The 12,798-nt window shown below is 37.3% G+C and overlaps 1 protein-coding gene across 1 annotated transcript in view; it reads left to right on the top strand.

Moving 5' to 3' along the window:
• LOC120345697 (sushi, von Willebrand factor type A, EGF and pentraxin domain-containing protein 1-like) overlaps nt 1-12,551 on the top strand; it is a 64,768-nt gene extending 52,217 nt beyond the window's left edge. The window contains exons 49-64 of the mRNA XM_039415238.2: nt 90-281; nt 928-1,175; nt 1,533-1,689; nt 2,413-2,604; nt 3,199-3,404; nt 4,263-4,425; nt 4,849-5,028; nt 5,990-6,062; nt 6,543-6,652; nt 6,943-7,122; nt 8,068-8,268; nt 8,693-8,796; nt 9,343-9,499; nt 9,961-10,121; nt 10,594-10,766; nt 11,558-12,551. Of these exons, the coding sequence (XP_039271172.2) occupies nt 90-281; nt 928-1,175; nt 1,533-1,689; nt 2,413-2,604; nt 3,199-3,404; nt 4,263-4,425; nt 4,849-5,028; nt 5,990-6,062; nt 6,543-6,652; nt 6,943-7,122; nt 8,068-8,268; nt 8,693-8,796; nt 9,343-9,499; nt 9,961-10,121; nt 10,594-10,766; nt 11,558-11,654 (2,594 nt within the window). The 3' untranslated portion in view covers nt 11,655-12,551. The remainder of the gene's footprint in view (nt 1-89; nt 282-927; nt 1,176-1,532; nt 1,690-2,412; nt 2,605-3,198; nt 3,405-4,262; nt 4,426-4,848; nt 5,029-5,989; nt 6,063-6,542; nt 6,653-6,942; nt 7,123-8,067; nt 8,269-8,692; nt 8,797-9,342; nt 9,500-9,960; nt 10,122-10,593; nt 10,767-11,557) is intronic.
• The last annotated feature ends 247 nt before the right edge of the window (nt 12,552-12,798 follow it).

The following is a 12,798-nucleotide window of genomic DNA, read 5'->3' as shown; positions in this document are numbered from 1 at the left end:
AGGAATTCTAGGATTCCTGTGTAGATTGCTGACTAATGAACTCATTGTCATAGTACACGACCACTGAACTGTGATATAATTACTTTTAGGAATTTATTGCAACGAAGTTGAAGCGCCTGCAAATGCAGTAATGAAATGCACGAACAATAACCGATACGAATCTTTCTGCACCTTCGCCTGCAAGACAGGATACATGCTGACTGAATCCTCTCTAAAGGCAGGAAATGGAATCGTTTGCGAAGCTGATAAATCTTGGGGAGGCGAAGTCATTCACTGCGAAAGTAAGTTCATTACTTCGAAATCTATTTATAAATTTCCGAGACGTTTTATTTATATGTGTACAGAGTGACTCCAAAAAAACAGAACACAGGTCATTAGAAACATATGCTAGAGAGAAGGTAACTTCTTCACAAAGCCTTCCAGATTACTGAAACCTTCGGGTAAAATCTTCTCTTTCATAGAAGTGATGGGTTCTGTTTTATTGGGCCACCAAGTGAAACAAAAACTGACGTCTCCATATGCAGGGGGGACCATGGCAGAGAAGACCTTTAATCAGCAGTTCCTCATGTTTTGAAGGTCTCTAGTTCGAAGTAAAGGCGGGAAACATATAAATATCTCGTCAAAATTCGAAGTTGAAATTGAAACATGTGATAAAAACATTGCTTGATACCGCCGTATATCCATAATCTCATAATTTATACACATTTGATACAGCCATTTGTCAAATGGCGTAGTCAAAAATACTAAAAAAATACAGTATCTTTTTTGTGTAATATTTATTATGTGAAAATTTGAATTATAGATTTTTCTGTCGCTGAGGAGCCTGACCAGTACTAATGTGGGTTCGGAAGCTACTTTTTAAGCTCTGTATGTTGCAGAGTTTATCTCCATTATTACACCAATCTCACACCGTACTTTTTTATTCAGAGATTACGTGTCCGGCAGCTGGATTCGACACAATCGAGAACGGTAAAGTGACCTGCAATGACAGCAATTACTTCACGTCCAGGTGTTTGTTTGAGTGCGACGGCGGGTATGAGCTGGCGGAGCAGATCGACCCCAATGATCCGACAACGGTTTTAGTAAACTGTACAGAACTTGGGTATTGGGACGTACAGACACCTCCAAAGTGCAAGAAAGTGAAGTGTGAACCCTCAGCTGAACTGTTGCAAGAGGTGTGGCTTGTTTTATACAATTAAAAGTAGATGAATTATTTATAGAATACTTGCCAGCGATTTCTAATACTTCAACAGCTGTATATTGGCTTATCTTTGTCTTTTCTTATGGCGGTTGATGTTGAAACGAGACAGACTTCAAAAAAACTAGGCAAAATATTATTTGAATAGATTTTTCTAAAATTGCAAAGTTCACGTTATATTGTATATCGCAAGTATAGTGAAATAAAAATTGTAGGGTTGAAAACCTAAAACTCTAGCTTACGTCATCATAGTCAGGCTACTCGTCACTAACTTATCTCTTATAACAACTGTTCGCAACCATTGTCTTATAACAGCCCATATTAAACTTATCAGGCATTGGAGAACGGCGTAGTACGCTGTAGTGAAAGATCAGATTTTAAATCTGTCTGTAAAGCAAAATGCAACAAAGGATTCGAACTTGTTGAAGGTGAATCAACCATCACATGCACAAGTAATAAGAAATGGGGACAAAAGCTCGGAAAATGTGAAAGTGAGTGAATGTATTTACATTTTACAGCTTTTTAAATCAGTACTAGGTTATGTATAAGCAACCACCAATACTACGATCTAATATATTTGTAAGGAGCGGAATAGTACGGTTTCGCATTGCCTATCCAAATACTATACTCTGGTTAAGGTGCTCGGCATAGTGTTTGAACTCTGCAATGGCATTTGTAATCTGCAATGCCATCATTTTTAAGTCCACATTGAGACTGGTTTTTGTCTGTTTGTGTTTCATGCGAGATGTTGCTACGAACACGGCTCTGGATAAGCAATCACTGTAATACAAACCTTTGTGTCTGAAAATGATAAATCGTTTATTAAACAAATTTAAATACCAAACTAATATTTTTGTCGCAACAAGGATTTCGAGTTGTCGTATTCTACCGGATACAAGGTCGCCCATTCATAGCCTGAAAGTTTTCTGCTCGGGTATAAAAACAACACCAAGTTCATCTGTTACTTGGACATGAACTCTTCATTAATTCCCTCCCTCTTCATTCCACTCTCACTATAAATATTTCCGTTATTTTTTCAAATATTCGAAGGCTCGTTAGCTGGTGTTACGCGCAACTCGATCTTCGGATTTTCCACGATTTGTGTAGGAGATTATGTGTGCATTAAGTATTTCAGTAACGGTCATGAATTTCTCCTTCGATTGGGAAACGTTGGGTTACAAGTTCACAATAATCTTTGATTCCCTCTGTTACAGAGATCTCGTGCGGGCCATTGCAGAAACCGAAGAACTCACAGATGGTTTGCGACGACGGATTCCGTTTCATGTCTCAATGCGATATCCAATGCTTGCCTGGATATGACAGTATTCTTTCGAAGAAGAACAAGGATGGAATCGCAACTTGCAGAGCGGATGGGAACTGGGAAGGAAAGCCGCCTATATGCAAAAGTAAGTGATGCTTTGGTATAAATATGTTGTTAATTGGACTACTAATTGAGTCAACAAATATCTTATACTTATTGACTAATTAATTGTTCATAAGGCTACAACATATATTGGAATATATGTAGTCGTTCTCACTTTTCTCGTGGAGCGAGTTTTATTTGCTTTGTTATTCCTTTTTTCATCAAACAGGTCGCCTACGTGCAAAAGTAATATATTTTTCTGATATTACACTTAAATGTATCAACGCTGCTCACTTCCGTACCGTATTTACTTGAACTGGTTTTCTAGTCGACAAATATTCGATCATCTGATCAGATCGCATGAAATCAAGATCTGTAACCTGTAAACCAACTGCTTGAACCAAGTCATTGCGTCTACTAATATCAATCGTTTTTTCATTAGAGGAACACGGGCCTACCATTAACTACTATTTTTAGAATCTTGTCGGTTTGACGTGGCCTTTTAATAAATTTATTGCAACCCCCCATTCCCCCCTCCCAACCCCCCTGATATTTCCACCCAATCTATGTTGCCTGCAACAAAACTCACTGATATGATATATGAAATGCGATTTAAACATGCAATATTCAATTCCAGAATTAGCTTGTGATTCATCGTACATGAAACTTAGGAGAGGAAAAGTCACTTGTTCAGAGAGATATTTATACAATTCTGAATGTGAATACACATGTGATTCGGGATTCGAACTCGTAGACTCAGGTTCAAACTTTGCCAGATGCACAGAGAATGGAACATGGAGCATACCACGACCGGAATGCAAAGTAAAGACATGTGAATCAGCGGTGAGTTGGCAAAGAATTTGTTATACAACACCCCGAACAAGGCTATACTTACAGTCAAATCTAGGCAAGAATCTGCTATATTTTTTGGAACATCAGAATTATTCCTGTTCAGGTTTTTCTGAACAATTTATCACCTCTTGCGAGGGTACAGTAATTCGACCTACAGGTCATCACAAAGTCCCGATATACAACAAATTTTCGTAAATTAAAAAAGCGAATAGTTCCTCTCTCTACTGTTTATATTTTTGTAACATTCTGTTCTAAGCAATGTTCTGATTTCTTAACTGAAAGCAGAAATATTGCTGATGAAGAAGTTTCAACCAAACACTGATAAGACATCTTTTGATAGTCGACACGAAACATCAAGTATTTAAGAGAAGAAGTTTTTAGAAAACAAACCGTAGCCTAACAAATTCCTCGACAGTTATTTCATAAGTACTTCTTTGATAATAAAAACCAGACAAATGTTTATAATCAAGTTCACGAAGCACGATGTTACGAATTGTTCCCCTGTTTTCGAATGCCCAAATACTTATTTATTACTTATCGATCTTAAGATCGGTGAGTATGTTGATAGGTATTTGTCTGTCTGTCTGTTTGTCTGTTAGATGAACGCGATATCTCATGAAGGCGAGGTTGAATCTGCTCCAAATTTTGCATGTGCATTCATCATATCTTGGACCAGAAGCATTTTATTGGATGAATTATGTCGTATAATTAGCGAGGTATTAATTAATTAGCGATGGGACACGCGGTGTCACTATAGAGTCAGGAATCGAAACCGCAGTTTCGATCGATCGATAAGTTTTCGGTCTCCGACCGATATTCTCGTTCACACCTTGCTTACTTTTTCAACAGTACGCAGCAAACGGGTACATGAACTGCTCAGGGTCAGCATACAACGCAGTGTGCAAGCTATCATGCGGGCACGGACACATTCTAAAAGGATCGGACTTCAGCACATGCAGAGATGCAAAGAACGGCGAAACTAAATGGACTCCCCCGATCGGAGAGTGCGAGAGTAAGTTAATCCATTTTTGATGACGTTTTATTGATGTCATGTAAAATGCTCGATATGCCACACAACAGATATCAACCCTGTTGTCTAATACTTTGCTCCGAGATCAGTTTTATTGATCGCAACCTTGCTTTGAGAAATATTTCTTTCCAAAAAAACAAAAAAAAAAACTTGGCATCCCAACCTTCCATTGAAATGTAAAAAACGCACCCGCTAGCTGATACTGTCAAACTTGGCAAAAAAAAAATTGAACCCCCCAACTCCTCCTTTGAAAATTGTTGGCTACGCCCTCGTGGGATCTGACTTTCAATTTCGGGAAATTTAATTTTTTTTTTTCAAACTCCGACCACCGACTGAACAGTTCTCAAAGCAAGCATGTTTTAAATCGGATCGTCCAAATGCAAATAACAACTGATTTTAATTCAGAGGTTCGATGTCCACTTGTGCCTGAGATTGCAAACGGTGACGCAAAATGCAGCGACAGCAACAAATACCGCTCTCTCTGCTACGTGAACTGTCAGCGCGGTTTTGAAGTCAAGGGCATATATTTTTCCACTAGATGTCTCAGTGATGGAACGTGGTCACGAGAATTCCAGCAATGCGAACGTGAGTATCTTTAGTAAAAGTCCGAGGTGACCGTACATTTGAACCCACGTACATTTGAACCCATGTGTATATCCGCGGGTTCGATCTATATGCGGGTGCTAAAACCCATGGGTTAGGGTTAGTATGGGTTCAAATATCCGTAAACCCCCCCAAAAAATTCCATAGGTGCAATAGTATGTAGGTGCAATTGTCATGGGTTCAAATGTACGTGGAATCAAATGTGATGGAACCATCCGGGGTGAGAGTTCCCTGAGACAACTATCCGATTGCTAACCCCATGGCAGATGTCACTGAAAATTACGTAATTTTGAACCCACGTACATTTGAACCCATGTGTATATCCGCGAGTTCAATCTATATGCGGGTGCTAAAACACATGGGTTAGGGTTAGTATGGGTGCAAATATCCGTAAAACAAAAAAAAATTCCATAGGTGCAATAGTATGTAGGTGCAATTGTCGTGGGTTCAAATGTATGGGTACCGAAGTCCGAGTATTCTCTTTTAAATTGAGTTTGTTCTATTGACATGAAATAATTGATCGGAATTCAGCTTATGATCAGAATTGAATTTAGTTTAAATCAAAATTCTAAGCGTTCTTTTGAAAAAGTGATTGCGATTTAAGCGGGCATTCTCTATGGCCTCAAATTTTTGGTTTTATCTAGAGTTCACCTCATCTGGTATATAAAAGCTCCGGCTCAAATGAAACCACCTGGTTACAGGTATATTAGCCAATGCAACGTTTAGGAATATTTCAATTAAATTCTCACTTAAAATATCTATATAGATCGAGTAACAAGCCGTATTGATTTATTTCAATTGAGACTTTCTCAGATCTACCAGTTCATGACCATGATAAGAAAATAATTTTAATACAGTTCAAATGTAGAGACAAGATATTTGAGCCACTCATAAATAACCACTTTCGACTTTATTTGACCTTTTGTTACTTCCAACCTTTTAGGAGTTACTTGTGATCCGAGTTACTTATATGTTCATTATGGAAGTGGGACGGCGACGGACGGAAATTATTACAAGTAAGTAATGGGAAGAATAGTACATTATAGACTAGACTTAGAGTGTCGCACAATTCGTATGTAAGAAGCTTCAGAGCGAAGGTAATGAATTAAAAATAGCGCCGAAGACTGGCAGAATATTTTTCGATTGATTTCCATAACCAATGAAGTTCGGGACTCATATTTTGTAATCATTTTCTGTTTCTTGATAAGTGTTCTGTATTTACATTAGGGGCGTTTCTAATGCGTAATAGTTGGCATTTATTGCATTAACGTAAGGTGTGTCTGTATGTGCATTTAGAACGTATACAGTCCATGTCCCAACGACAGTTTTTGTAGAAACATCCTAAAAAATTTATCAGCAGAAAATTTTAATTTATCTCCTTGATTGAATGTTCGATCTTTACCAGTTGTGCAGTTGCTATGTTGAGCTCACTGGGTCTTACTCGCTATGAAAAATAGTTCACAGACGAAAGTTTAATAAAATTTCACATTTTTCAGGTCGACGGTGACGTACTCGTGTCCGAAACACGGTCATAAATTTACTGGGCGTTCGGGCGTGACTTGTCTTTTGAATGGGAAATGGACAGGACAGAAACCGAGATGCGAAAGTAAGTCATTGGAATAGCAGGTTGAGTGTCTCGAGTATATCTATACACAAACATGATGCATCAGTATTCGCTTGCAACATTATTCAGTAGCGGGAAATTTTTTAGGCATTATGTATCATTAGTTCCATAAAACTCCGTGATTATATTCAATTTCAGTAGCTGTTCACCACTTGGTGGTTGCTTGGAACACCAGTGATTTTGATCCAGGGGTGATTCTCGATTACTTTTAAATGAGGGTGATTGACATTACCTAGAGGAAATCCAATTAAGAACAATTTCTATTTTCACAGAATTCACATGTCCTCCGATCAACCTGCCCAACGGTCAAGTAAACTGCACAGGGATACGACACAATGATTACCAGTCCAAATGCAGCTACACCTGCAACACAAACTATGAACGAATCGGAAGTGAAACAACAGAGTGTCAGCTGGATGGGACATGGACTAATTCACCGCCATATTGTAAAGGTATCTATCTATCTCTTGTCAGTGATCTATGCCAGCTGTAGCGGCATCATCGACTTTGCGTAGTAAGAATTCCGATAAATAAAACTTTCGGAAAATCATGTATGACACAATAGTCCAGCTTTCTTGAGATTGAACAAAAAAAATGGAATTAATTAGTAGTAATAAAACGGGAAAAAATCGTTTTGACAATCTTGAATCACCTTGGCGCGAACCGTTCTTCGATCTTGCGCGACTCACACTTAAAGAACCCTAATTCATTCTCTTGTGATTTTATTCTGGGTTTGCTCGGAACAAGACTACGTTTAAATACACATTGATTAGTACAAAGCTGATAATTCTAGAATTGTCTTTTGAAATCGGATTTTCAAAATATTAGGGCTGTGTTCCTCAAAAAATATCCTAATTTGATTCGTCCTGACGCATTACCAAGCGTTAGAAACACACTTTCCATCGCACCTGTGATTACTCTGCAGAAGTTCATAGATATTATTAAAATACAAAATTGTGTTTGCTTGGCCCCTCGCCGTTGCAAGGTGGCTCATGTAGCCGGTGGTCGGTGACAACTTCCTCCGCTATCGTGTACATGCATCTGAAACGAATAACTGGTGAATTATTCCTATACCCGACATGTACCGAAAACCGGACGAGAGGCTGTTGTTTGTTATATGTTTAAGCTGTCTCCTAACCGCTAAGATAAATTGAAAAATCGTATTATACTCCAGCGTTATGAAATTTTACTAGCGTTTTTGCGCAGCAAGTTTCATTTAGGATACGTTTCAATATTTGCAAGAGTTTTCCTATATATACTTAATGACTAGAAAATATGAATATAATGAGTAGTTAGATACTAATTAAGCAGGACACTTTGCGTCACATGTGGAACGAAAAAAAAAAGTGTTTGGAATCTAAATTATCAGAAATGCTGAATTTTTTTTATTCATCCAGGACACTGCGACATCAAATTCAAAACCCTCGAACACGGAGGAGTCGAATGTACGAACTCACATTACCAGCACAGTAGATGCAGATTCTGGTGTGATGGACAGACAGACGACATCATGACCGCCAAATATTCGCTGTTTGGAAACGATTTCCTGACTTGCACAGAAGATGGCCATTGGGATGGAATGCCACCATGCTGCGCACGTAAGTTGAATTTATATTCTCAAGATATTTATCACAAACTATTTGAAAGCTTATTTAAAAGTAAAGTTGTGAGTGTTATAGCCAGATGCACGATGCTATACCCTACCCGTGCTAAATTCACGTTTTATCATGTATTCACAAAATTTAACGCAAGACTTCACACAATTGGAGCAAGTAAAGTCAATTTATTTATGTTGGGAGAAATACCGCACTGTAAAAAAGTTGATGTTAATAAAGACTATCTACATAAGTGTAATACCAATGGTACATTGCATCAAATTTTTTGCTCTTCGGACTCGGATTCACAGTTTCTTGAGATGTATTATTTAGAATAACAAACTGAATTTTGTTGTCAAATTCTCCGCAATGTCGCCATATTGTTGAATGCACCTTTTATCTTACATGAATCGCATTTCTTTCATAGAAAACTGTCCACCGTGGGGTAAAATGGATTTGTTTTTCATGTTCGATTCCAGCTCGAGTGTCGGATGGCAAAACTGGAAACGGCTGCTGGATTTCGCTAACCAGGTGAAATAATTTTTATCTTTGACTACATTTGCTATAAACCGCTCTCAATTGTTGGAGTCTTATCGAGATTTGCGATATCTGTCTATGTTTCCTCTATGCGAATTCATACGAATCGAACGAAAGCATGGCTTAAAAAGTGAAGCAAGGAATATACCCAGTTTTTCTAGAGGCTTGCTTCATGAAAATGACAAAAATTTATACTTTCATTTTTCGTAGATCAGACAGACAAAAAATATACAACTATGAAAATACAATTCAAAGCATTCTCAACACTTTTGGTCCCTGGTAATATAAATCGGGTATTAGCGCATTTGCATCAGGAATTTAATGCGCCACAGTCTATTTTCTTCAATTGTAGTCATAGGGTAAATAGAACAACATTTTTCTTAATGCCCGTGGCCCTCAGAACCCGTTTTTAGAAGCCTAGTTTGAGAAGCCGTGCTTTCCGACAATGGTAAAAAAAGATTTTAGTGAGACGAAATGTCACAGAATAAAATAGGTGATTCCATAACCAAGGTTACTAACTATAACTCAAACTTTGTTCAGATCCTTGGCAATTTCCACATCGGTGAAGACAACGTTTTAGCCGGTGCAGTGAGATACAACCGAGATGTCGACTCCAAGAACGAGCTTCCGATTGGAAAGTATAAGACGAGAGAATTGCTGACAAATGCAATCAAATTCACACATTTCGGAGGATGGGGTTAGATTTCTTAAATAGATATTTTCAAACAAGACTGTGAAATAGATAGTTTGGGAGGAGATTATGAACTTTTAGAAGGGAATTAATATCATCAGTCACCACTTATTGAAAGAAGAATTTTAAAACTTGCCGTCCGTACCTCCCAATGAATTTCATGTATAGAGTTTTTGGTGTCGAACTTTCTGTCAATTAGATATCCGAATAACTAGGAGTTTTCACGACTGTTGTGAAACTTGTCTGTTCAACATAAGATTTTATGAATCACTTCTAAATTGAGATATTTTGCAAAGAATCACAAACATACATATATACAGGGGGATCACTAGAAAAACATACTTGCATACTTGCCACTTGAAGGACTCGTACATCAGACTGTTCATACAACCAGACTCTCAATCAGTTAGTTGACAGTTGTCTTATTTAAAAATTTGCATTTAATAAAAATTTATTTTTATTTTAAGGAACAAACACTGGAAAAGCGCTGACTCATGTCGCAGAAGAGAGTTTGAAAAAACCTGGCAACCGTCCTGATGTTGCTGATGTCGTCATACTTTTTACTGATGGCGTCAGTCAAGATGACGTTAAAGAAGCATCTCAAAAATTGAAGGAAAATAATGCAACGGTGAGTCTCTTACGTGGCATGTGATCCCTGTTCAAATTTATGATTTCATTTTGTCACATCAATTTCCCGAGTTAAACAAATAATATTCAGATATGTTTCCTACACAGCACTACAGTGTTTACTGTTGTTTATACTTAAACTTTGTTGGCGTCCAATTTCGTGGCGGACTTGAGATTAGGCGAACAACCCTGCCACCATACATCGATAGATACATACATGTCATCCCTTGCTGGTATTTTCTCTGTGTGAGTTTTAGAAATTTTGCAAACAATTGTGTGAAGGATTTGAAGTTATGCGAACGACCCTGCCATCAAACAGATGTACCCGCAAATCTTCTCACATATAACATTTGTCTCCATTGAGTCTCCAGTGTGTTTCTGACACATACCCCAATGGTCGTCAAGTAATAATTTGCAACTTATGACAGAATCTACTTACATATTACTAATTAAACACTGAAATATATTTCCAGGTTCATGTTGTTGGAATTGAAGGACCAACTGGGCAGCTTGATTTGGACCAAATGAAGACCATAGCTAGCGAGCCCCCACAGAAGCATATCGCCATCATACGAGGAGGCTTTGACAGACTCACAGCAGAACTCAGCAGTAAACTTGGGAAACAAGTTTGCCAGAACCCTTGTCTGTAAGTATTGTTAAGTATTGAAGAACGTTTTCGGGAAAACCATTTTCGTGAAGATCACGTTCAGTATTGGTGGCATGTAACAAATTGGTTTAAATGTTACGTTCTGGCAAATAATATAAATATTCTAGCTGAATGGGTTGTTTATATTTAACATATAAAGTTGGATATAAAGTTGTACGCCCTTGTTAGAATTAATGTAAAATTGTAGGCGCCTGGTTATTTAGTGTTGACGTATGGAGTTTAATTTAGTTTACATCCCGATGTAAAACTCTGCGCAACTGGGTAATTTAAGCTGTCATATAAAGATGGATTATTGTTGAAATTGACGGTTTGCGCAAAAAAAATGTGTGGACTGACTGAACAATTGGAGTCGCTCTTGTGCAATATCTAACCTGGAGAGCTTTTAGCAAATTATCGACACTGAGAAAATTTTGAATCTCAAACTAACTTGATCAATCACACCTTTGTCATATTGGAGTCAGATTTCGTCTCCTCAAATTTTATTCAAATCGATCTTGTTTACGAGATTTTAGTTGCATAATTTGGCCTGACCCAGGGATTCTGCAAAACACAGTACTTTGATTAAAAAAACTAACTATCCTAAACTAACTAAACTATCCTAGCTCATCTCACAAGGTCACGAATACCAGATTACTAAACTCATACTTTGCATTTGAGAGGGTTGGACTTTACTTGTTTTAAGCTAGCCCTAGATTTTTTGATAACTATCCCTGCTACTCGCTGCAACTTTTATATTCACAAATTTGAAAATTATATATTATTTTTATCAGGTTAAACCAAAAATATCGAATGCAGTCGGAGAGTTATATTAGGAGACACGAAAGCAAGACTGATAAAGTTTTGAAGAAATCTGATCTATTAATCTAATCATCATTGTAAAAATTGCTTTTGTTTTGAATTTAAAGCGAGAACTATTTCTTTTATTTTAATAACGCTAACGCGCCAAATGACAGATAATATAATGTGTGCCCATATGTTCGTGCGTAAATCATTTACGTTGAAGTTACAACATTTGTCTTTACGTTTATTACGTAGGGGAAAATTACGCAAGATCACGCAACGACACGTCCTTTTACATGCGGAGTGTCCGCATACGTCCAAATGCTTATATTTGAAATAATACGGTATCCCGAGTACCTAAGTGTAGATAACGCAAATAAAAGACTTCCTTGCTGAAATCAAACAATTTAGTTTGATAGGGTAGTTTTGATTTTGTTATTTAACCCATGTATAATAGTATCGACCTATTTTTCAAGTATTTTTAAAAACTATCATGAGAACACCACGAGATTGAATATTTCAAATTAAACAATTTGCTTTATAAATCTTGGCTGAAAAGAATGTTGACATAGTTGTTCTCAAAAATAATTCTGATATTGAATTCCTCATTTGAGGTATCGGGCCCTGCTGTGCTGTTTTATGCTTCGTTATTCTACTAGAACTTTTAAAGTATTGAAATATGTACTATGTAGACTGATTGAAACGTTTCCTATTTATTCTTGTCTGGTAACTTTACATAAAATCAAATAGCCTTAGCCCATATCTAATGTTAGGCTATCGAGAGTCGGAAACGTTTTTGTCTACAGGCCTACTTAGAGGGTCTGAGCTTCATTCGGCAGGAAGGTAGAAATGTCTTTTAGAAATATATTTAGTAACGTTTAGTTTTTTGTTTAATATTGTGACCCACGTTAAGTTGTTTTATCATTTTCATAGCTTTGCTTTGTTTTGTTACTTTAAGCAACAATAAATAATGTTCATTAAGTTTCAAACATTGACTTGTTTTCTGATGGGGAGACAGAGGGGGTTCATAAATGAACGCATTGAAATTACAAAAAATAACAGCAAAATGGTATTTTACAATATTATTATCAAGTTTCCGTTGACCGTGGTTTGTCTCCTATCGTCTATATAACTTGTATACTTAGTAGTGGGTTTAACGGGTTCTCTTCTGTGTCGAACTCTCTAACAACAGGTTCTCAATCATTTCAGAAATGTGTGCATGCCACTACGT

The sequence above is a fragment of the Styela clava genome, chromosome 8, assembly GCF_964204865.1.
Source record: "Styela clava chromosome 8, kaStyClav1.hap1.2, whole genome shotgun sequence".
In the NCBI taxonomy this organism is placed as follows: domain Eukaryota; kingdom Metazoa; phylum Chordata; class Ascidiacea; order Stolidobranchia; family Styelidae; genus Styela; species Styela clava.
Note: the sequence above shows the minus strand (reverse complement) of the source record. Positions and strands in the feature narration are given on the sequence as shown.